Source organism: Mixophyes fleayi, chromosome 2 (genome assembly GCF_038048845.1).
Source record: "Mixophyes fleayi isolate aMixFle1 chromosome 2, aMixFle1.hap1, whole genome shotgun sequence".
NCBI classification, from domain to species: domain Eukaryota; kingdom Metazoa; phylum Chordata; class Amphibia; order Anura; family Limnodynastidae; genus Mixophyes; species Mixophyes fleayi.
Window position 1 is genome coordinate 144,888,121 of NC_134403.1, and position 27,025 is coordinate 144,915,145.

Here is a 27,025-nt window from a genome sequence, read left to right on the forward strand (position 1 = left end):
AATTTACATTAATTAACCAATCATTTATGTGCAAATCATTTTGCTTTACCTTGCACTGATGGATTATATATGCTATAAATCAGGATATATGCGCAATACGATAGCTCCAACAAAAAAAACATGGCATATGTATAATACACAAAGCAAACAAAAACACTATAATTATAATTATATACATCTATATATATATTTTTAGTAATATTTGGCAAGTAAAAAAAAACAAAAAACAAAACATACAATAGACTCAATTATCTGCCCTAAAATTTGACAGTATGATGTTTAGATGCACCGTTAACAATGCTACTGGCAAGAGGCGGGATAAAAAAAAAAGTCTAGAAAATCCTGTTAGGGAAAGAGACAAATCCTTCAATAATCAAATCTATAGAGCTAAGGGAACAGATCATTGCAGAAGACAAAATTAACCAAAGATGTAATCCAAATAACCAAGCAGGAATATTCAAAAACACAGCTTCCTCCTTAGTGCACTAGCCACTATTCTACTCTATGCATTCTTGTGCAGATATTTCTGCAAATGATACACATACATGTAAATGTATAGTAATATATCAATCATTAAACATATCAGGGGTTATACACCGTTCTTCACCCAAGGGCAACTTGGAAAGATATTTCAGTGTTGTAGAACCTATTCGAGAAATTGTATTGTGCAACAGAGGGCATCCACCACCTGTGGGCCACAGAAAAGCAATAGGGACTTACCTGTTACAGACATTACAAGATTAAATACATTCAAAATTATCTGCAGAGTGATTTTTTCATCTTCTCATTACACTTACAAGCATGCAGTATAAAGTAAAAAATAATGAGTAAACATTGTAAAAAGTTACATCAGAATACACCCTGAAAGTCTCATGTACCCGTATAAAACAGATTCACAAGTTTTTCTTGCTACAATATTGGGGAATACAAGAGAACGCAAGTCAATTACAGAAGAAACATTAAAGTCTGTTTTGTAAATATTTTCTGTTTTGTATATGAATGTAGATTAAAAGGATATATTGCAAAAGCATAAACACCCCCTAGGACATCCCAATCACTTGACAAAATGTTTGCCTACTACATGCAAAAGGCCTTAAATTGGGAGAAAATGAAAAAATAAATAAAAATCCTTTCTGTCCTTCAGAATAATGCGATAAACACCCAGCTTCATACAATACCTACCTGTGCATTTTCCAGCAGCTGTAGTTTACTAGATTAATCCACTTACAGTAAGCCTTTACTACAGCACTAAAGTCATCCTTGACGAACAGCAGACAATCTATAGCAAGGCAAAATAAGCTCTATAGGGAAGCAGAGAAAAATGCAAAAGTCATGTTGGGCTATGCAGATATTTTGGAAATATCTTAAAACAGAACTTATATTAGCTCAGGTTAACTGAAAGGTTGCTACGTATTGCACATTAAGTCAAATTCCAAAGCTACACAGGCAGCAGTTTGTTAGGCACAATACAGTTACAATATACATGTTAAACGATGTATAATGCCTGTAAATATCCAGATAAATGATGGCATAAATTCAGCATTTATTAGGATCACTGTATGCATGCCAAGGGAAAAAAACCTCATTGTTTTGCCCTATACAAAAACGTATCCTGCTGCACTGTGCTTTTACCCAATCATGGAATTCTTTGAGGATTTAATATATTTTAGAGTCCCGCGTGGATTAGAGACACACCCATCATTCACAAAATATATCCAAGCCTCAAAAGCAGATAGTGAATAGAATTTCCTCAAAATCGTTTGAGCATGTTTCTATGCACGATGTCTTATATGCTGTAAAATGGATTTTGCTTTTAGTGGAAAAAGTGGTTACAACAATAATGTTTCACAGACTGCAGGTAACAAAGGTGGTGAGATTAGCTATAAAGGGTTTTTCTAGTATGTACAATTTTGCTGCAGCAACAATGTAACATTCGCAAAATCACCTAGGCCAGGATGTCTCAACCTATTTTAACCAAGTACACTTATGTCTTAAAAGGTTTACCCAAAGCCCAAGAACAATTCCTCTCCTGTCTAACCTTTTTATTTTGTTGTACATTTTGTTTATAGTATAATAAAGTGTTATTTTGAGTGAAATGTTGAAAGTATACCCCAGATTTAAGACAATGAACAAGGTAGACATGAGCAATATCTATGGATATAACCATAAATATCTAATACCATTTGATGACTCCCTTCTTTCTAGCTTCCTCTCTGCAGTTAATGCCATATAGATATATGATCAGACAGAGCTGTATATTTGATGCTGAAACAGGACACAAAGCTGCCATCTGGATTCATTCATGAAAGCACAACACAGCAGTTTCAAATACTATGGCAACAAAAATTATTAGTGTCCTGATATATGTGCATGGCTGAAAAGCACAGAAGAAATCTAGAAAGAAAGCAATGTTTTTCGTAAATATTGCAGGAAGATAAGTGCAAGCAGTAAATTACAGGCAAAGAAGTGGAAAACCCCTTAACTTTTAGCATCCAAGTAAATTGCATTAGTTTTTGTTGGTTTTGAACAGTGCAGCAGAGAGACTTCATATAACACCAGGGCTGGATTAGGGGAATGAAGGCCCCTTGGCTAAGGTGGCCTCCATCCCCCATGAAGCCCCCCCCCCCCCCCCCGTGATCCGAGCCACCCCCAAGGCACTTAACTCCTCCTGGCATTGCAGTCCTTTCCCGGCACGCTGACCGCTCTTTACTGAGGAGATCTCGTGAGAGTGAGACTCACGAGATCTCCTCAGTAAGGAGACTACAGCGCGCCGGGGAAGGACCACAGTGAAAGTGCTCAGCAGCATTGATCGCGCCGGGGGTGCCCCCGCCCTGACCAATACTGCTGCTGAGCACTTTCAAGGGCCCCCTAGATGCCCGAGGCCCCTGGGCTGTAGCCCAGTTAGCCCTAGGGTTAATCCGGCCCTGTATAACACTCACTGATTCGTTCCCACATTTGCAATATTGCGATTTAAGGAGATGTGCATTGCTTTATATTCATTTAGTTGTGCCAACAGAAGGAAAATAGCCCCACCGGAGTTAAAAACTGATTATTTTTCTTACATTAATAGCACTGAGAGCTGCTAACCTTAACACCCTGTACCGTAGTTAATCAGAAAAGGGAGAAAAGAAAGCGGGTGTTAATAAGTAGGTAGTCACTCTGACTAGATATTTACAATTACTCAGATATTATTCATATTCATTTAAAATTCATAGTATACCAGTCTAACATTTAATAATTAAATGCAGCAAAATATAAATCAAAAGATCAAAGAAATAGTGCATCAAAAATAGAAGAAATTGTGACTTAAAAGCCACTTGGAAACTGAAAAGAATGATAAAATTGCGATTTTGCGATAGTTATTTATGATAATTTTCATTCTATTTATTTTACAGATCCTCATACAAGTCAGACATCTATAAATTTCTGCCTGTTTGCATACCCAGCAATATACGTAGTGAATACATTTATAGCGATACAGGTTTAGCAAAGTTTTCCTCCACATATTCTCAAGTTCTTTATTACTATGGTGTCATGTTTCTTAAGTATGGATAAGTAATTCCCTATCCTCTATTTTGGGGATATTTGTTAACTTAATATTTGTTGCTTTACGCATGTGTCAGTCATTGCTAAATCTACTTGCTACTGTTTGGCTTATCTCACTTGATTAGTTTACGCAGATCCTTAGAGTCCGATAATATAACTAATCATGCCTTGTTAATCGTTATTTATAAAAAGTTAAAATTCTCTGGAATTAATGGCCATTAGTATGAGTTATATAATGTATTTTACATATTACATGTATATTGGTATTCACATGCACTTGTTATCCATTAGCATAGAAGATTAGAAGTATACTTCTGACTACTAAATGTATCTATTAGAAGTATCTTTAGCTGCTAACAAAAGCTCCACTGAAGCTCTAGATAGGTATTAAAGTATCAAACTGAAACACTGTTCTAGTCTGTGTATTGCATCATTTGCTGTCCATTTCACACATACTGACTGTTCTAGATCCTGCTAATGATAGATCCTAACTCCAATCTATATGGAACATTAATTAATCTGACCATTAAATTATATAATTTTGAAAAGGGTAGAAAATTAAATTGCAGGTATTAACAAACCAAAGCGCGTTTCGCTAATGCTTTGTCAAGGACTCCTAGCACACACAGTACTAGCATCCCAAGAACCTGGCCACACACTTTGCCATTACATCACACATCATGGACCTAAAGAACTTGAGAATATGTGGAGGAAAACGCTAATAAAAGTGTGTCACTACAAAATTCACTACCTGTATTTCTGGGTATGAAAAAACAGGCAGAAATGTATAAATGTGTGACTTATATGAGGGTTTTTATTAACTATAAAATAAATAGAAGGATAATGACCATAAAATAACTGTCATAAAACACACATTTATCATCATGTTATCTTTAAGAGCAGCTTTTAAATCACAAAATGTATTTTTATACATTTTCTTAGATCTTTTGTTTTATATTTCACGGCATTTAAATTATTAAATGTTAGACTAGTATATTATGAATTTAAATGCCTATGAATAAAGTTTGAGAAACTTTAAATATCTAGTCATAGGAAAATGTACATCGACATATAAAACCCTTTTTTAATCTCTCTTCCTCTGTTTGATTTATATGCATTTAGATAAGATTTTGCAATTGGTTTTGATGATTTTGTCCAACATAGTCATTGGCTACATATAATATGCAGAACACCAATGAATGCAGCTCATTAAATTTACGAGTTCTGAAATATACAAATACAAAAATACAACATGCTTAAATCACAGCACCCAGATGCATTTGCTTGAACACTGCTAGTGGTACCCCATTAATGCTTTTCTGTGGCCCCCAGCATCCCACAACATTCTTAACTGCAAGACATTTGTTTATATATTTAAAAAAAAAAATAATAAAAAAAAAAAAAAAATGAAAAAACAAAACACATAATACAGTAGCCATCACATGCATGGCTATCTTAGACAGCACTAACATACAGCTAAATTCGCAGGCTAAATGACAACTTTCAATCAAAATGATTACAAATACATTTTAGAATGGCTGGTCTTCTGCTTTAATACTGATTATTCATTAATTGATTAATTGTTGACATCAGACTATCATTAAAATGATAACTCCCCTTTTACAGAAGTAGTTGTAACTAATTTATTTTTACCCCAGAGATTGGGTACATCCTTGACTAATTACAGCTACCCCCAGAAAAGTTGGTGCTGGGACTTTGAATGTTGGAGACACTGGGTAAAGAGACACATTGTGAGGGAAGTCTAGTATTTGGCTGAGGAAGACATTTATGGCAGCCAGATGAAGCCATAGTCACCAAGGCAGCTACCAAGGTCATTCTGTTACTAGGAAAAGTAAAAGATCAAAAAGCGTGTGCTTCTTTTAACGCAACTGATCTCTTGCTTACAATGAAGCTGTGTGTGGACATCAATAAAAAAAAAATCTGTACACATTTGCAACATTTATCTGCAAAAATGAAACATTCATTTAATATGAAGCAAACATATTTTTGTTAAAAACCATGTTTTCCCCACTACATCTAGGCTGGCAAAATAAAGAACATAAGTTACTAAAGAAATAGATTTTTGGACCATAGAAAGTCATACCAGGCCGATTACTCACTGGAGTTGTATTAAATGCTAGTGACTCCATATATCAAACACAAGGTGAATCGATAATGAATGCAATGGGCACATCCAGTGAACTCAAGTAAATGGAGCAGGATGCACCATGAAAAATGGCGCCATAAAACAATTGCTCCAGAATCACAGCACTGGTTGTTATGGGGACAGAGTTCCATCCCATTTACATACTTTTACTAACTTTATAAGAAGGCTATCAAGAGCATGCATTTTGATGCCAGTAGTAAATTATTTTGATGAGAAACATCTAAAGAATGAACCGAATACCACATTCTACTAAAACCCACAACTAGGAAGTTCCAGTTCTATTTTATTATGATCATGTTAAGGACCTAAATTTACCAAATGGCTCACTAAGCACATGTGTGTTATGTATGTGTGACCTTGATCCTATATCCCTCACTTACATTTAGAAAGAAAATATATTTTAAACACCCTATATCTACACTGTATTCTTTACCTTAACTTGTGTCATCACATCTCTCATATTTGACCTACCTCAAACTAATGCGAATACTTTCTGTAACCAGTCATTGCCCAATCTGCTTAGTGTAAATGTCCAGCACTGATACTAGCTGCCCAAATATCTGCCAGTGTAGAAATATGAAATATAACATATATATGTATAATTTTTTTTTTAACATATATCTGTGGGTCCACTTTCTTATTCAAATCAATACTACAGAAAAGCTAGATTCTTATGGTGTGATGTACATATAGCAGATAATGACAACAGTTTCTGTGTCTTGAGATAAATTCATTTGTTTAATTATCACCCAAATTCTGGAACAGCTAGCTCTGTCAAATTGTTTATGCTCCGATATCGCACACCATATAAAATTGTCAGTTTTAAAAATTAAAAGAACATTTAGTTCCTTTCCTTACCCCCCCCCCCCCATCCCTTTCTACTTTCTGTACCACATACTTTCTGAAAAATTAATAATAAAAATACTATTGAAGAGAAAAAAGAACATTTAGTTGTTTATTTACCCAAATCCTGGGACAACACTCCGTAGTACCAAAGGATGCAGTCAGATGTAGACACCATATAATTACCATATCACAGTGACATTTCTACTGTCAAATTCATTACCCAGATCCTCCTGTTCCTTGCAGTGCAGAGGGACACAAAGCCAATTTCACTTGTACTTAAATTTTGCACCAGCTGAGAGCAGGGTGTCTTTGGGTCTCCTCCTTTACTTTAAATAGAACCCATTTTGTGCTTCCATGTCGCATTTCAGCAGAGAAGAACGTTTCTTTGTGCACTCCGAGCAATAAAATAAACAGCTACTCACAAACAAATTAGCTACATGTAACAAAGACAGTTCTTGGGAGATGGCAAGGTCTGACTACTAATGTGGCGTTATCTGGTACACAAAACCTTAGGGAACCATGTGAGGGCAATATTGTTAGATTGCATCTCCTGTACCCACATTTACCTAGCCCGTTAGAGGCACTTAAGAGGCAAACAAACATGCTAGAGAAGATGGTGACGTTCCGGGTGTGAACAAAGAACGATTTATACCAGAGCCTCAGACCCCTGGTATCCCCCAGTCTTTTAAAAGCAGCCACACAGCTGAAATAAGAGAACTTTAATGTGGATGTCCCCCTCCTGCGCCAATAACTGCAGGTAATGTGTGAAGGGTAGTCGGAAACGTGCATTGGCCTAGCACAATTGCTCTCCTTTCATCTGACATACACCAGCTGCAACAACAGGTCTTCCAACTGTAAAAGAACACTGGCTGCATAGACACTCCGTTGGTATGCCTGTTAGAAGTATCCTAGGGCCAAAGACCACAGAATTGTGTAGATGACCTCCCAAGTTTGGTATGAAAGCATTTTTGTATATTTATGAAGGCACCTGAACCAGGTCTTTGGCAGTCCAAAGTGGATATAGGCACCTCATTATATATGTGCTGGGCAGGAGTATGGATATAAGTATGACTTCTGGTATTGCACTTGTGCAGGCTCCACAGAGTTATTGTTATAGACACCGACATTATATTTATGAATTAAAAAATAAACAATTAAAAATGTTTTTTTTAGCAAGTTAAAAAAATTATTAAAAACTATTATTCTGCTGTACCCCAATTAACATTGTATTCTGATTTAAATACTGATCTTACCAATCTCACCTGTCTAAACCACCTTTATTTGCTGAATAATTTTTCTGACAATTTTGGAAAACATGGTGTCATACATGTCATGATTTGTATTTTTATAATGTTAAAAAATTTGGATGGCGATTTGCTAGCTCGCAATTTTGGCACTGGCTATTTTATGTCACGTCACACTAATATATCAGCGATTTACTAATCAACCAGCAAAAAAAAACAAAACTGCTGTTTTATCAAATTGCTGCTTGATACATTTCCCAATGTTGATTTTCTCATGACAGGGTGGAGATGTAATGTGTTTATAGTTCAATATACAATATCTGTGAATGTGATTTTATGACTGGCTATTTTCACCTTGTCCCAAGAATACTCTTTATACCTCAGGGTTAAACACTGACTCTGACTGATAAATGGCTACCATTCTTCAGCTGGAGTGTTAATGGGATTAAACAAAAGTTAAAATGGCACAGGTCCTAGACTTTAAAAAGAAATGGCTAAATATTATAGATCAGGCCTGTCCAACCTGCGGCCCTCCAGGTGTTGTGAAACTACAAGCCCCAGCATGCTTTGCCAGTAGACAACCTGTTGATAGCTGGAAGGGCATGCTGGGACTTGTAGTTTCACAACATCTGGAGGGCCGCAGGTTGGACAGGCCTGTTATAGATGTTCAGAGACACACACATCACTGTGTTATGGCTATATATTGGATGAGATAAAAAAAATCCCTAGAACCTCTTCATGAGATCTTTACCCCCTTTCCAAGAAATATGATTGTTCCAGAATACAGAGTACTGTTCCAGAGTACTCTGTAGTACCCAGGTCTTAATTGCTGGCAGTATGAGCTTATTAAATCACAATATTGTGGAATGGTGATAATATATTAAAAAAACGGACAAGCTAAATGTCAGCAGGGCAGAGGAACAGCAAGAGCCAGTACAATATAAAGGCCAAAGATCAGGACAACCAGCTCAGAACGACGGAGCGCCAGCTGCTGACTGATAGGTCCAGAACATCAGTTGCCACGACTAGGCAACCGTCTTGGTGGATAGCAGCACCCGCCCATACTATTAACACACTGGCAGGCAGAAGGACCTTGCATGAAAATGGCGCTGCGGGGTACAGGCCTATCCTGCAGCATTTTCTCATAATACTCAAGAGAGCCATATTAAGAGAACTGTGCAGCTTGAGCTACTCTCCCTTAAGTAGATATGGAAGGCTAGTTATATATTTATATAATGCAAACTAGATGCCCACCCGATTTCTATTTTACCCTATACTATTCACCCAATATTATTCTCTATCCGTAAGGTAGCAGAATTCATACCCCAATATTTATTCTAACTGGTTTCAGAAGTTTAATAATTATCAGGATAAATATATGGATAATATTAATATAAATATTGTCAGGAATTCTGTTTTCTTTTTGTCATTTAGCTAACAGAACATCACTTATGTATAGATGTATCTTCTTTGTCCAGATGTTGCTTTCCTCTAATTGTTTCTGTGGAATTCCCTCCCAAGTATGTTTCAGATTACTTTCCACTGTTAATTTTCATATAATTGGAAGTTAAACACACTTTGGCCCAACCCATTGAAAACTGAATAAGATCTGGTACAGGAATGGAACTTTGCTACTAAAGAGCCCACCGCACATACCTCCTAGCGTGGAACATCTTTTAAAATGTATGATCAATCCGAGAGATATCAATACAGTCAAAGGGAGGGAAACGCATTGGCAAACAAACAAGTTATGAACAGGTGGAACACGCTAGCATTGCCAAGGCACAAAATGCCCCTACAACTATGAAACCTATCTGTTTCTTGAGGGGTGGCCTGGTGTACAAACCTGCAGAAATCTATTAATATTTTGTACAAAATGACCAAATACTGTATGAGGCTAACACACGTATGTTCCAAACAGATTTCGAAATGTACTTTGGAAAGATAATAGGGGGTAAGGTTAACTGCTACTCAATGTGATATGCTTGGTGCTCCAATTACCTTGGAAGAGATTAAATTGGCTATTGCCTCCATTTCAAATAAGAAAGCATCTGATGGTCTTCCACCTCAATTCTTTGACAAATAATATGGTTTGACTGAGTGCACTAATGATCAGTCAGGTTACAGGAACTCCTTTCTTTACATATGTTTCCACTCTCAATGATAGCAGATATAATTATTATACTCTAAGCCTAAAGCATCTGACTCTGCTGAGGGGCCTTATATAAAGGCCTCTCCGATTGCCTAGACCCGAGAGCTAGAATATGAACTAATGGATGGATTTCAAACCCCAGTTCTTTGGGAAGCACTCCTAGACAGGAGTGATTTTTGTCCCTTCTATTTTGTACAATCACTATAGAGCAAGGCATCTTATGTGAAAATAGAGATGGGTATACAATAGAAACATAGAATTTGACGGCAGATAAGAACCGCTTGGCCCATCTAGTCTGCCCATTGTTTTATTAACCTATGGTAAGCTCAAACTCTCTTTAAACATTCTTGGGAATAAGGGATCAAACTGCTCTATTGTATTAGCCTCTACCGCCTCTGATGGGAGGCTATTCCACTTACCTACTACCCTTTCTGTGAAGTATTTTCTCAAATTTCCTCTGAACTTACTTCCCTCCAGTTTCAGTGCATGTCCTCATGTTCTAGTACTTCTCTCCCTTTGAAGAATGTTTCCCTCCTGTACCTTGTTCAAACCCTTGATATATTTGAAAGTTTCTATCATGTCCCCCCTTTCCCTTCTCTGCTCCAAACTATATATATTAAGATCTTTTAGTCTTTCTGGGTAGGTTTTGTGCTGTAGGCCATGCAATATTTTAGTTGTCCATCTTTGTAGAGGTCTCTAATGTATTTATATCCTTCTGGAGATATGGCCTCCAGAATTGAACAGTATGCTAGATGAGGCAGTACCAATGGCCTATACCGGCGGTTCCCAAACTGTGCGCCGTGGCACCCCTGTCACTGGGGTGCCGCGGGCCAGACATAAAAAAAAACAAAACACAGAAGCTTACCAATCCGTCGGGCGCCAGGACCCAGCAGCCTCCTCTCTCCTGCAGCTGTCATTGAATATCGACGTCAGTAACAAGCTGCTGCAGGAGAGAGGAGGCTACTGGGTCCCGGCGCCCGACGGATTGGTAAGTTTCTGTGGTTTTTTTTTTTTTATGGCTGGCACAGGGCAGAGGAGGGGGACAGAGGATGGTGACAGCGGGACAGAGGATGGTGACAGCGGGGCAGAGGATGGTGACAGCGGGGCAGAGGAGGGGAGCAGAGGATGGTGACAGCGGGGCAGAGGAGGGGAGCAGAGGATGGTGACAGCGGGGCAGAGGAGGGGAGCAGAGGATGGTGACAGCGGGGCAGAGGAGGGGAGCAGAGGATGGTGACAGCGGGGCAGAGGAGGGGAGCAGAGGATGGTGACAGCGGGGCAGAGGTTGGTGACAGAGGATGGTGACAGCGGGGCAGAGGTTGGTGACAGAGGAGGGGGACACAGCGGGCCAGAGAAGGGGGACACAGCGGGCCAGAGGAGGGGGGACACAGCGTGTGAGAGGGCAGAGGAGGGGGGACACAGCGTGTGAGAGGGCAGAGGAGGGGGGACACAGCGTGTGAGAGGGCAGAGGAGGGGGGACACAGCGTGTGAGAGGGCAGAGGAGGGGGGACACAGCGTGTGAGAGGGCAGAGGAGGGGGGACACAGCGTGTGAGAGGGCAGAGGAGGGGGGACACAGCGTGTGAGAGGGCAGAGGAGGGGGGACACAGCGTGTGAGAGGGCAGAGGAGGGGGGACACAGCGTGTGAGAGGGCAGAGGAGGGGGGACACAGCGTGTGAGAGGGCAGAGGAGGGGGGACACAGCGTGTGAGAGGGCAGAGGAGGGGGGACACAGCGTGTGAGAGGGCAGAGGAGGGGGGACACAGCGTGTGAGAGGGCAGAGGAGGGGGGACACAGCGTGTGAGAGGGCAGAGGAGGGGGGACACAGCGTGTGAGAGGGCAGAGGAGGGGGGACACAGCGTGTGAGAGGGCAGAGGAGGGGGGACACAGCGTGTGAGAGGGCAGAGGAGGGGGGACACAGCGTGTGAGAGGGCAGAGGAGGGGGGACACAGCGTGTGAGAGGGCAGAGGAGGGGGGACACAGCGTGTGAGAGGGCAGAGGAGGGGGGACACAGCGTGTGAGAGGGCAGAGGAGGGGGGACACAGCGTGTGAGAGGGCAGAGGAGGGGGGACACAGCGTGTGAGAGGGCAGAGGAGGGGGGACACAGCGTGTGAGAGGGCAGAGGAGGGGGGACACAGCGTGTGAGAGGGCAGAGGAGGGGGGACACAGCGTGTGAGAGGGCAGAGGAGGGGGGACACAGCGTGTGAGAGGGCAGAGGAGGGGGGACACAGCGTGTGAGAGGGCAGAGGAGGGGGGACACAGCGTGTGAGAGGGCAGAGGAGGGGGGACACAGCGTGTGAGAGGGCAGAGGAGGGGGGACACAGCGTGTGAGAGGGCAGAGGAGGGGGGACACAGCGTGTGAGAGGGCAGAGGAGGGGGGACACAGCGTGTGAGAGGGCAGAGGAGGGGGGACACAGCGTGTGAGAGGGCAGAGGAGGGGGGACACAGCGTGTGAGAGGGCAGAGGAGGGGGGACACAGCGTGTGAGAGGGCAGAGGAGGGGGGACACAGCGTGTGAGAGGGCAGAGGAGGGGGGACACAGCGTGTGAGAGGGCAGAGGAGGGGGGACACAGCGTGTGAGAGGGCAGAGGAGGGGGGACACAGCGTGTGAGAGGGCAGAGGAGGGGGGACACAGCGTGTGAGAGGGCAGAGGAGGGGGGACACAGCGTGTGAGAGGGCAGAGGAGGGGGGACACAGCGTGTGAGAGGGCAGAGGAGGGGGGACACAGCGTGTGAGAGGGCAGAGGAGGGGGGACACAGCGTGTGAGAGGGCAGAGGAGGGGGGACACAGCGTGTGAGAGGGCAGAGGAGGGGGGACACAGCGTGTGAGAGGGCAGAGGAGGGGGGACACAGCGTGTGAGAGGGCAGAGGAGGGGGGACACAGCGTGTGAGAGGGCAGAGGAGGGGGGACACAGCGTGTGAGAGGGCAGAGGAGGGGGGACACAGCGTGTGAGAGGGCAGAGGAGGGGGGACACAGCGTGTGAGAGGGCAGAGGAGGGGGGACACAGCGTGTGAGAGGGCAGAGGAGGGGGGACACAGCGTGTGAGAGGGCAGAGGAGGGGGGACACAGCGTGTGAGAGGGCAGAGGAGGGGGGACACAGCGTGTGAGAGGGCAGAGGAGGGGGGACACAGCGTGTGAGAGGGCAGAGGAGGGGGGACACAGCGTGTGAGAGGGCAGAGGAGGGGGGACACAGCGTGTGAGAGGGCAGAGGAGGGGGGGACAGCGTGACAGAGCAGAGGAGGGGGGGACAGCGTGACAGAGCAGAGGAGGGGGGGACAGCGTGACAGAGCAGAGGAGGGGGGGACAGCGTGACAGAGCAGAGGAGGGGGGGACAGCGTGACAGAGCAGAGGAGGGGGGGACAGCGTGACAGAGCAGAGGAGGGGGGGACAGCGTGACAGAGCAGAGGAGGGGGGGACAGCGTGACAGAGCAGAGGAGGGGGGGACAGCGTGACAGAGCAGAGGAGGGGGGGACAGCGTGACAGAGCAGAGGAGGGGGGGACAGCGTGACAGAGCAGAGGAGGGGGGGACAGCGTGACAGAGCAGAGGAGGGGGGGACAGCGTGACAGAGCAGAGGAGGGGGGGACAGCGTGACAGAGCAGAGGAGGGGGGGACAGCGTGACAGAGCAGAGGAGGGGGGGACAGCGTGACAGAGCAGAGGAGGGGGGACAGCGTGACAGAGCAGAGGAGGGGGGACAGAGGGCAGAGTGTCTGGATGCAGAGGGGGCAGAGTGCCTGAGGGCAGAGTGTCTGGATACAGAGGGGGCATTTTTGCATACAACTAAATAAGTATTTCTGTCCTGACCTAAATACTTATTACAATTTTTTGACCCAACTACTTCTAAAACAGGACTGCTCAATAATTATTTTGGAGGGGTGCCTTGAAAAAAATTTGGAGACTCTAAGGGTGCCGCGAACTGCAAAAGTTTGGGAACCACTGGCCTATACAGTGGCATTATTACTTTTCTTTCTTTCTGCTACTGCTTCCTCTCCCTATGCAGCCAAGCATCTGACTTGCCTTCCTCATTGCTTTGTTCCATTGCTTACCTGCTTTTAGGTCACCTGAAATAGTGACTCCTAGATCCCTTTCCTCCTCAGTAATTCCATTATAGTGCCTTTAATACTATATCTAGCCTTTGTATTTTTGAGACCCAAGTGCATGATTTTGCATTTTTTGGCATTAAACTGTAGTTGCCACTGTCTTGACCATTCCTCTAGTCTACATAGATCATGAATCATTTGTTTTACCCCTCCTGGTGTGTCTACCCTGTTGCATATCTTTGTGTCATCTGCAAAAAGGCATACTTTCCCTTCTATACCATTTGCAATGTCTCCAATAAAGATATTAAAAGGCAATGGTCCACTGGTCCTTGGAGTACTCCACTTGTAACCTTTCCCTTCTGTGAATGTACTCCATTTACTATAACTCACTGTTTTCTATCCTACAACCAAGATCTTATCCATTCCACCATCTTTGAATCCTATCCCAAGCTTTCAAGTTTATCTAATAGTCTGAGATGTGGGACAATGTCAAAAGCCTTACTGAAATCTAGATAGGCTACATTTACAGCCCCTCTTGATCTATTACTTTAGTCACCCAGTCAAAAAAAGTCAATAAGATTTGTTTGACATCTTCCCCCAGTAAATCCATGCTGTTTGGGATCCTGTAAGTTACTGGATTTGAGATATTCTAAAACTCTTTATTTTTGATGTTTCCATCAATTTTCTTACTACTGATGTAAGGCTCACTGGTATGTAGTTACTCACCTCTTCCTTGCTTTCACTTTTGTGCAGTGGGACTACATTCACTCTTTTGCAGTCCTCTGGAATTACTCCTGTAGCTAGTGACACATGGAGGGGAGAGGGGCTCAAATAGGGCTTTATGCCAACAACATATTATTCTAAGGAGCCCCTACTGCGCCCCTTAAACATTTACACTGAGTTTGGGTGCGACTACTACTACTACTACTGCTATGGACAAAATATAACAAAAGTTTTGAGAACAATTCTTTGAGTTTACCTATAAATAGTGAACTCTCTTGAGCAGATAACACATCTTCAATGGATCCATAAATGTTAATACTTGTTAATATAGATAGATAATACTCAGGAACCTTCCTTGTGTTATATTGATATTAGGTATTCCACGTTGCAGGAACGTGTGATCCCGACTTCCATTCACTGCCTGACTGAACCTACTTGAGAAAAAGGTTTCTGCTCCCAAATGTATTGTATATATAGTTTACCAATCCCTAATATACCAAACTCAAAGTGATATCACTCACTTTTAGCTTTGTTTTGGGAAAATAGTCAAAAATAGTGGTTACATCTGCTGCAATCGCCAATTAAATGGGGGTGGCTTAGCTGTTCCTAATTTACATACATTTAATATGGCACCTCACTTGAGCCTGATGTCACACTTGTTTCAGTTAAAAACACACCTCCATCTTATTTTTCTTTTACATCACCCTTTGGGTAACCCCTTATTGCAAACACTGGTTTATCTTCCTGATGTGGAGGCATTTAAGATGGTGGTGATAGACAGTAGGTCAGATATACACAAAGGGGGGTTCTCAACTCAGTCATGCCCCACAGACATGATTACCAGAGGAACCTGGCCAATTATAGAGTATCAGCAGTTCGATTATACTCACAAAGGGTCATAGTAAGAAGCAGTTAAGACATATGTATAGTCATGGACAAAAGTTTTGAGAATTACAGTTATTGGTTTTCACAAAGATTGCTGCTTTAGTGTTTTTAAACCTTTTTGCCAGATGTTTGTCAGTAAAATTACAAGCATTTCACAAGTGTCAAAGGCTTTTGTTGACAATTACATTAGGTTTATGAAAATTCAATATTTGCAGTGTGGACCCTTCTTTTTGAAGACCTTTGCAATTCGCCCTGGCATGCTGTCAATCAACTTCTGGGACACATACTGAATGATGGCTGCCCATTCTTGCCTAATCAATGCTTGGAGTTTGTCAGAATTTGTGGGTTTTTGTTTGTCCACCTGCCTCTTGAGGATTGACCACAAGTTCTCAATTGGATTAAAGTCTGGGGAGTTTCCTGGCTATGGACCCAAAATTTTGATGATGCTTTGATCCCTGAGCCACTTGGTTATCATTTTGCCTTATGGCAAGGTGCTCCATCATGCTGGAAAAAGCATTGTTCGCCACCAAACTGCTTTTGGATGGTTGGGAGAAGTTGCTCTTGGCACCATTCTTTATTCATGGCTGTGTTCTTAGGCAAAATTGTGAATGAACCAACTCCATTGGCTGAGAAGCAACTCCAGACATGAATGGTCTCAGGATGCTTTACTGTTGGCATGACACAGGACTGATGGTAGCGCTCACCTTTCCTTCTTTGGACAAGCGTTTTTCCAGATGACCCAAACAATCTAAAAGGGGATTAATCAGAGAAAATGACTTTACCCCAGTACTCAGCAGTCTAAACCCTGTACATTTTGCAGAATATCTGTCCCAGATATTTTTCCTGGAGAGAAATGGTTTCTTTGCTGGCATTCTTTACACCAGGCTATCCTCCAAAAATCTTCGCCTCACTGTGCATGCAGATGCACTCATACCTGCCTGCTGTCATTCTTAAGCACACTCTGCACTGGTGGTGCCCTGATCCTGCAGCTGAATAAACTTTAGGAGACAGTCCTGGCACTTGCTGAAGCCTTCTTAACAACTATTAAACCGCTCTCCTTGAAGTTCTTGATGATCTGATAAATGGCTGATTTAGGTGCAATCCTACTAGCAGCAATATCCTTTTTCTGCAAAGCAATAATGACTGCAGGTGTTTCCTTGCAGATAACCATGGTTAATAGAGGAAGAGCAATGATTTCAAGCACCGCCCTCCTTTTAAAGCTTCCAGTCTGTTATTCTAACTCAATCAGCATGACAGAGTGATCTTCAGCCTTGTCCTCGTCAACACTCTCACCTATGTTAACGAGAGAATCACTGACTTGATGTTAGCTGGTACTTTTGTGGCAGAGCTGAAATGCAGTGGAAAGGTTTTTGGAATAAAGTTCATTGCCATGGCAAAGAGGGACTTTGAAATGAATTACAATTCATCTGATCACTCTTCATGACATTCTGGAGTATATGCAAATTGCCATCATAAAAACTGAGGCAGCAGACTGAAAAATAATATGTGTGTCATTTTCAAAACTTTTGGCCAACTGTACATATCACTTACATTTCACAAGGTAAAGGGATGAGCACAGTAACATCCCCTGTATTAATATCTATGCAAATTACAGCACTTGCACACTGTTTATTAATTGCTACATTTTGTATATTTAATGACATCCCAAAAGAATGTAAGCAAAACAGCATCACACAATTGGATTACCCTGTCTGGATAATTTTGAGTAGGGTGCTGACATCTTTGGATTATTCTTTAGGCAGTGCTAGACAGTAATAGACTTCCACTCCAATATGGTTCTACTAGAAACATTTGCTTTCAAAAGGCAGAGCTCAGAGAAAACATTCTTGGGAATAATGGAGTTTCTGGCAGTGGAACAATCCACATTCTGCTATTGTGGCTTTTTATTAAATGTTTAACCTAAACCAAAACATAAATATGGCAGCAGGAAGGGTGGGAATACAGAAGAAAAGAGAGAATTCACCAAAATAGTAAGCAATGCATGAATTACATATCCTACCTCAAAATATGCATCAAGCTAAAAGACTAATTCTTGAACATACTGTATATTGCTAAGAAGAGAGAGAAAACTGTGCAAATTTAAACATGCACACTCATAATTTTCTGTTGAGAAGAGTCACCAAGAGTGCAAATGGTATCAACAGCTCTCCCAACCTTCCTTTATTCTCAAACAGATAAAAAAATAAATAAAAAATAAAAAGTTAATACAAACCCATTCCAATAGAGGCAGCACATAAAGTTTTCCCTTTAATCTCAGCACGAATAGCATTAGCAATTTCGTCAGGAGTAAGTTTGGTCTCTGCAAGTATTTGTGTTATATCAACCAGGGCTTCATCACAGCTTACAGCTTCAATGTCATAAGTGTAACTGGTGAACCAAAATGCAGAAAGACATGGCGATAAGTGGTACGCTCTGTACAGAAAACATTTTTATTTTAGAAGAATGCATAATTTCAGAGACACACTTTAAAGTGTGTTTCGAAATCAAACAGACAAGATCACTATAAACTATGGTACATACACCTTGAAGACAAGCCAACTAAATGAACAACTCTTAAAGTTAACCAGTCATGTAGTTTTAAAAAAAAATGTACCATATATAGCACAGCCTGATTACAAGCATAATCACATTGTGAACACATATTATTCTTGATAAAATAAACTATGAGATTGTACTTCCTGCAATTATACCTTATTTAAATTAGCTGCTGGGGTGAGCAGAGGATCCTGTGAATGTGATCATTCAGATATAAGCAGGTGCCTGTTTTGAAACCTGAAATACTTTCTACAGATTAATGGCGTCACCCAAAAGTTTACAGAACACAACGAGCATGAGCCTGCCAGTACCTGGTATGTCTTTATTGACATTCATACAATTAAATATTTATAGCAGCCAAGAAAAAATGGATAACATAAAGGTGAATTTAGATGAAACTATATGGCTGTAAGATACAGTAAAATGAATAAAGAATATGGAGTCCTTAAGTTATGAGAAAAGCTTAGCCAGTTTAGGCATGTTTACTTTAGAGGCATCCAAGTAGGGATATGATTACTATGTACAAATACATTAAGGGTCAATACAGAGTACTTTCATGGGAACTTTTTACCCCATGGACCGTACATGGGATACGTGGTCATCGCCCTAAGGTTAGAGTTTCACAACCAGCAAAGGAAGGGGTTCTTTATAGTAAAGGCAGTCAAGATATGGAATTCAGTGAGGGGGAAGGTTGTGATGGCAGATTCAATTGATATGTTCAAGAAAGGGTTAGACAAATATTTTGTGGAAAAGGGTATCCAGGGTTACGACCGTTAATTAAAATGAAGGACAGTAGTGGATCCAGGGAGAAATAAGACTTAAATATTGGGTCAGGAGGGTTTTTTCGCAATTGAAACAGATTTGTGGTTGCTTTAGTTGGATCAATTCCAAACATAAGAGAGTGATCGCAGGAGATCCAAAATAGGTAGAACTTGATGGACTGGTGTCTTTTTTTTCAACCTCAACAACTATGTTACTATGTATGAAACTATAATATAACACTCACTACCAGGTGTATGCTCTGCATATAATATTAAAATGTACATCCATTACATGTCACACAATTTAAAAAACAGCTCTCCTGCTATAAAGCTAGTATTACTCTGGCAGTATAATGAGTGAGCACGGTGTCCATTTAATATACTATTGTGTGTAGAGGACAGGCTTTTACATTTAAAACGACCAATTTTTCTAGTTTGAAAATCAGACAAAACACAAGTAAATGGCAAACATACACGGTCGTATAAAAATAAAAGATCAAATAAAATAGCCTTACACACATCTACAATGTTGATTTCTCAATGAAATGAAACAAAACTAAAAATTTTGGGGGTTATTCAGTGACAGTTGTTTACTATTTGACTGGGAAAAACAAAAAGCTGCAACAGGATGTTCCCAATGACTAGATTTGCATACAAAATATATGTATCCTCTCAGTGAGACTTGCTGCTGCTTTGGGTTCATACAGTAGAACCTGTTTTGGAGGCAACGGAGAAAGTCACAACAAACGAACTGCATTAAAAACAAGATAACTAAAGAAAAATCCATGTATTTGGGCGTTATCACTGTACTATTACAGCCAAACTATACACAAATTCTAGACACTAAAAAAAAATAATTCATGGTACAGTACATTTCTAAAAAGAAATAAAATAAATTGCAGATATTTTCTTAGAAAAAAGCAAAGAGACATTTACCTTGCTAATGTTTTGTACAAAGTCATGGAAACCTCCTTATAAGCGTCAAAATCATAGGGAACGACTTGTAAATCAGGGCACAGCTGCTTCGCCTTAAAAAACAGCATTCCGTTCCTCACACCAGCCTGCCTGGAGAGCAGTTCAGGGAAATACAAGGAACAGATCAGCAGGAATGGATCACTGTTTGTGGAACTAAGCTGTCACTGAGAATGCACATCAGGGGCTATTTCACTGACCACATTTGCTAAACAACATTGACATTTGTATCTAGTTCAATCATAATAAACAACACAAAATAGAAAGAAGCAGATAATGTTACACCATTAAGGTAACACATGTGCACGTATTCTCATTTCTGAGTATCACATGAATTTCATATTTCGAATTTTATAACATTGTAATTGGAATCCTGTATAATATTAAGGTAATATTATCTTGCTTCAAAAATGTTTAAAGTGCACATTGCTCAAAAAAAAAAAAAAAAAGTCATGCATTGTTTCTTTTAGTTTGTTTCTCTATAAATATTACACACACTACGATTTATCTGAGCAATGGAATGCTTAACCACATTTCATACAACAAATTAATAAAAGGTATACAATACCTTGCTTCATAACTACAAGATGCAATTTCTGCAAACGATAGCTGTGAGGTATCCAGGTCTAATCCATTTTTCTGTGGAAGATCTGGGTTGTTCCATGCAGAAGATTCCAGCTCTTGTCCATTTCTAGGTTTAGAATCTGGATTATCCCATGCAGTTTGATCTAGTTTATAGGAATTCCAGAAAGAATGATAACAGTAATAAAGATCCTGTGGTGTACTAATAGAGCTGTGAGGTCCACCTTCACCAGTGTGCAGGAGGATATGACTGTTTAAAAACATTCCCTGACTTTATACCCGTAAAGCCTATATTTTGCTAAGATTTTCAAACTTGTTTTGTTTTCAAATGTACAAGCGACCAAAGGAAAGGTGGCGTTTTCAGTATTGTCATCTCCATCAAAAGACTGAGGGTTCCCCCAAATATTGGGTAGCCCCTATGCTGATAACAAGGCATTACAAAACAACTGACCCTCCCTTTGCCCTGCTAAGGCATTTCCAGCACATGGCCGTTCACTTACTTCCTGCATCTGCAACCAACGCACAGCTGTATATTTGAATGAGAAAATTGTTAAAATCTGCAGAATTTACTGCCAATTTATACCTCCTCCGCTCTGCTCCATGCTTATCAGCTATCAATGCAGGGCAGGAATAGCGCTATCAGACAGTGCTGGTAACTGCTGCCAGCGGGATCTGATGTTGGCTGATGGAATCCCTGTTCATGGAAGAGATAGCAGTGCAACAGGTAAATTATTATATCTGGCACCAGGTTCGTTTTGGCACCAGATATAACGATAGATGTACACACCTTAATGAGGTATGCAGGTTTGCTCTATAACTAAATCTCACTTTGTTGAATACTTGTTTTTTATTAAATTTTACATTTTTCTTTATAGTAGTATTGCATAAAATATTTATTACCTTTCCCAGTTTGCATACATACAGGTAGTAACATTGAAAGGACACTAACTTAGTGTTCTTGTAATGTATTTTGACAATACAATTAATGTAAAAATTAATGTAAAAATCAGGTCTGCTTTTGCTGCAAATTTAAGCCAACAAGTTCTATATGAGCAGACAGTGCTATCCTGTACCCAATGATCAGAGTCATGACACCTGTCCATTTCATCCCTGACCACTATGAGAACACCGCCTACACTCCCCCTTCACCGTACATCTTCTCAGACTGAAGTCTCCACATTTTCATTTAAAACTAAATGCTTTCTTTCACTATAAAGCAAAGTACATAGGAATGGACAAATAGTGGTATCCACTTGGATTAGTATTGGTCCCTAATCCTCTAAATCTTTTAGATGACCTTGTAATATGTATAAATATATTATAGGTTAATATAAAAGTTTTTTTTTTTACCAAGGACAAGGGAATCAATTGCAAACTGTAGAAAAACAGTTTCATCGGGAGCAAAGGAAGGGATTCTTCACAATAAAAGTTGGCTATGCTATGGAATTCCTTGTCACATGAGGTAATCAAGGGAAATTTACTACTAATTTCTAAAATACATTTGTTGCCTTTCTTACAAGACATTGTATATGTATCTATAATTAGTGGATACCATAATAGGGGGTGATTAATTCAAGTATTTTATAATACTGCCATGTGGATCAGGAAATAATCCCTCAACCCCCTTTTTCACTAACGATGCAACTGTATTTCTGTTAACAGCATATAGTATAGAAACATTGTTTCCAATGCCTACTTCAAGATCCATACAGAATTAAAAACAGCCTATTTCTGACCCGCTGACCTTATTCCCAAGTTAAACAATTCTTTACTTCACATCTACCATGCTTCCCTCGTTTAGGCTCCTATATAAGCATCCATAAAACAACAAATAGGTTTATTTGTCACCAGTTTAGTTCAGAAAAGAAAAAACAAACAACTTGTGTGCATTTGCTCATAATGGTTATGGAGCGTACAGTGTTATAAAGCCTGAGTTACAAATCTGTTGTATTGCATACTTGCCTGTTTTGGCTCTCATGAACTTATTCTGATAGTATTGTATCTCTAGCTGAGGATTAGCTCCTTCACGGGAATATGTTTTCCCACTACCTCTATTGCTTGTAACAGCCACTGGTCTACCTATACAGATAATATAAAAACAGGAACATTTTAAATAAAAACACAGTGTATAATTAACAGTTGTACATCACACATATCCTGTGTATAAAATTGTATACTGAAGTTCGACCCCAGAAATCAACCGCCCACCCCCTCCACACCACTAAAACTAATATTTAGGCTGAGCATCATATCTTACTCACCAGTGAAAAAAAAAAACTATATACCAATAGGTATACACCCAGTAGTCATTTACAATATAGTGGCCCAGAATTACCTGTTTACTATTTGTGCAAGGTCTACTAATGTTTGTATATTTTTATTGTTTGTTTTCTTGTGTTAACATTGCATAACGTTGTGAACAGAATTTAGGAAAAAGGACCTTTTAAAATTTGCCATGTGTATCACCAAGAAATGTTAGCATGATACGTGAGCATGTTTTGTCCTATAATTTAATCGGATAACGCTGGCAAAGCCTTCACATCACCATTAAGAATCCTACTCTTAAAGTTGTATTTTCAGTAAAGGCACTAGCTTCCTGAGCCGCGAGCTGAAATCCAGTTAACTACTACTGTAATAACGGTAGTAGTTATTACGCGGCGGGATATTCATACAATTGAATATGCCCCAAAGAATTATAGACAAGACTCAAACATGAAGATGCTGTAAGTTTCTGGAAATATCCTATTTAGTGTTTTACTAGACATTTACATTTTCCTAAAAGGAGCAAATATGGTCACCAAATCAATAACTCCTTCAGACATTTAGTGTCCTAAAACAAAGATTCATGACCAACCTGTTTGTGTGCACTAGTAACACGTAGGAAGCAAAACAAAAGGATTTTTTAGGCAGTCACAATTACTTAAGCATAGTAATGACTGCTGTGCACATTAGTAGTCTACTCATTGACTAGGCCAGTCAACAAACATTCGATCTGAGCCTTCATTGAACACTGAAGACTCGCTGTAGACTGTTTACCCTCTCGCATATGAACAAGAGTCTAATACTATTCAAGGTCCTGTCAAACTAGAAAGTCAGTAAAGGTCAAAATTATGCACACTCCACACTGACATTTCTACAAGTACAGACATAGGATTAGTGCTTTCTTATGCAATTATAGGGTTAACACATAACAGATCCACAACTTTTATATCCAGGAATATATGGACATGTATGAATGTTCAATTAAATTCTAAGAGTATACATTTTAAAGATGCTGGATGAATTTATAATTTAAATTGGGGTTATGAACTTATTTATTGCTAAAAGTCATCATTTTGTTTTCCCCTAGAGGGATGTGTGTATTTAGAACAGTGCGAGCCTATTGCAAGATTTCAGAGCAGTTTTTTATGTACATGTCAATATTTAAACTTTGCATTGTAAAAGAGAAGAAAAAGGCGCCTAACAGTGTAGTAGTTAGATGTATGTGACCCAATATAGATATGGTTCTCAACTATATGCACACCAGCCAGATGAATAAGTAAGGCACATCTATGTGTTAATCCCAGATACAGGTGGAATGAGATATCACTGTGTCCGGTGACTTCAAACAGAAATAAAGGAGAAAACCAAAGATCATGTAGTATTTATAATAAAGTAAATAAGAGGCTTATGTGTGTCAATCTTGCCTGTGCTATTTTAGCTCCAATCTATATGTCTCAAGATAAAAAAGAAAAAGTGATAAACAACCATATGGTGTAGTATTTTATAAGATCTTTTGATATCCAAGTAGTATAAAATGTACCACTTTTTTTTAAAAATAAATAATATATTAACAGATACATCCATAAGAAGTGGATTAATTACCTTTCAGCTCTGGTCTGTTACGTAATCCCACCGATACAAAGAAGCAATCCATATCAACATGTATAATGCAGTTCTGGCACTTGGGAAGGTTGGAAGCAGACAAGACTCCTGTCATAGTAAAACACAACATAAAAAACTATGTATTGAAAACATATACTAATTTTTTGTATTAAACTAAAAAAAACCTCACAATTATGCAGTAAACACAGTAAACTAAACATGTATTTGTGCAATATTTCTTTTCCTAAACAATCATGATAGATGAAGTTAAAAATAGAAAAAAGCCCTGTAAGATATGTATAAGGGGGGGTACCATAAACTTAGCAATCATCTAAAGCTCAGTCAGTCCTAAAATGTAACAGATGTCACTATTTAAAGAAAAATTGTTTCAGAATCTTACACCATATTTGAGAAATTGTGGCCCACTCCTTCAGTTAGCAGTTGTTTGAGGGTATTTGTTTATGCACAGCTCTTTTAACAGTAAGGCTAGGTGCACACTACAGTGTTTTCAGCAGATTATCAGGTTAGACAATAAACGACTGATAGGCCCGATATCACGGTAGTGTGTACCCTGGAACAATGAACGATTATCGTTACAAAGCACATGTTAATCGAGATTTTCAAACGGACTTGAAAAACTCATTCAGCTATAGAACAATGTTGTTCCAATCCTGGAATGTGTATGCACTCACGATCAGGATCTCCATAGAGTTTACAACGTCAAGATCATTTCAGCAGATGGTTATGACAGATGAAAAGCACAGATGCGAGGATAAATCGCGTATATTATGTACACATGAACCGGCATGCTGATTGGGACTTTTTTTTTTGTTAATCAATCCTTTGTAAAATCGTTATAGATAACACATCAAAAGAAAATTTCTGTAGTGTGTACCCAACCTTACTCAATGGGGTTGAAGCCTGGACTTTGATCGTAAGCATGCCAGCAAATCTACAACTGAATGGCTGACCATAAGTCAGTGTCAGGATTCTAATTCTGGCCAAGCTTCAGTTATTGGACAAATGGCCTCACATATTGCTCTAGAATACGATTGTATATAAAGACATCAAGGTCCTCTGGAGCAGGCTCTTCCTATCATTGTGAAGCAGAATTCACCAAGCGTTGGATCATTCACCCACTAATAGGGAACGTGAGCTGGGTTTAGACCGTCGTGATACAGGTTAGGTTTACCCTACTGATTCTGCTCCACAGGAAGTTTCTGTCCTCCCTGAGCTCGCCTTCGTAAATCATTACGCCTCTACCACCATGCTAAAAATTCTTGGTAGGAGGTTTGTATAGATTACTTAGTTTGTGCCAAATATGGTGTTACGCATGAAGACAAAATAACTCTATTTTAATCTTGTTTATACATATGAGGATTTATAGTCCTGCCCTATGTGAATTATGCAATCGTTAATATAATTTTCTAGCAGTAACATGTGCACAGGCTTTAAAATCCTGCCTCCCCGTTACACTGTTAGAGAGACTGTTATAGATTCAATTTTCAAGACCCTGTCTGTACAGCGACTTGTTGTCCGTTTCATTATGTTGCTAACCCTGTGTCTAGACTTTGACTACGCTTTCTACCTGCCTCGGACCTTCTCTCTGACTCCGACTACGATACTTGTCTGCAGCCTGCCTCCTTGAAAGTGCTTGCACACCATCCGATTGCCGTTTTGCACCTTCTGGTTCCTTGTGTTCCGCTTCAATCCATAAGATGCTTTCATTTCTCAATATTAGTCTCTAATATATATATTCCTTGCCGTCTAACTCTAACTCTGTAGATCAGACTACTATCCCATGCTCAAGTCCAGGGGGCAGCAGAGTACCGACGAGCATATATAACTACAAAAAGCCAGCTTCTAAAAGATGAAAATCACACTAGCAGAGTTCTAGCTATATTGGTACAGACCTCCCTGGCCTTACAGTTCCATTGCTCTGATGCAGATTTGCAAACAAATGCACCAGGTTTTTCAAGGTTGTTTTGTTTTTGTTTGGGTTTTTTTTTTTTTGGGGGGGGGGGGGGGGGGGGGGGTCTTTTTGAAGAGAAGGGCCTTTCCAGCTTTCCAGACTGAAAGGCCAAAAGTTATGCTTTTAAAAAGAGAGGTGGTAGCACTTCCTGATAAATTAATTAACAGCATTAGCAGGATTATTAATAGTTTAATACATTTTAAAATGAAACCAGTTATGCATGATTTGTCATATGAGGGGATTTATCAAGTTTTAGGATTTGGCGAGAACTAGACGATTGGTAATGTCCTGATAGGTAACCACATACTTGAAAGAGGGTGTGCTCTCTGTAACAAAGACAAAAACCAACGCAATCACATACATAAACGTCAGACATACAGAAGTATTTCTGCAATTTAAATACATATATATTATAGACATACATTCTGTGCTCAAGATCTTAAGCGACTGAAGAGCCCATCTGGATTCTTTGTACTAACGCACTCATTACAATATCCAGACTTATAATGGTCTGGAATGTGGCAAAACATAAAGGGGATCTACTTGGTCTAGCTGCTAAATTGGTTCACCACCATAAACCTAGAGCAAGCTTGGCTAACTTGTGGTACTCCAGGTGTTGTGAAACGACAAGTCCCAGCATACCCTTCCAGCAATAAGTTGCTATATATTGTCAAAGCATGCTGGGGCTTGTAGTTTCACAACACCTGGAGTGCCACAGGTTAG

At 40.3% G+C, this 27,025-nt stretch overlaps 1 protein-coding gene across 3 annotated transcripts in view; it reads right to left on the reverse strand.

The window, feature by feature from the left end:
• The window catches only part of REV1 (REV1 DNA directed polymerase), a 72,349-nt gene that overhangs the window by 25,516 nt on the left and 19,808 nt on the right, over positions 1–27,025 (reverse strand). For 2 of the 3 annotated variants that reach the window (XM_075200158.1, XM_075200159.1), the window contains 5 exons: positions 24,331–24,438; positions 22,429–22,545; positions 20,453–20,612; positions 19,849–19,977; positions 17,829–18,028 (listed from right to left, as the gene is read on the reverse strand). In XM_075200158.1, coding sequence (XP_075056259.1) covers positions 17,829–18,028; positions 19,849–19,977; positions 20,453–20,612; positions 22,429–22,545; positions 24,331–24,438 — 714 coding nt within the window. The remainder of the gene's footprint in view (positions 1–17,828; positions 18,029–19,848; positions 19,978–20,452; positions 20,613–22,428; positions 22,546–24,330; positions 24,439–27,025) is intronic. The other variant, XM_075200160.1, reaches the window with a different exon arrangement.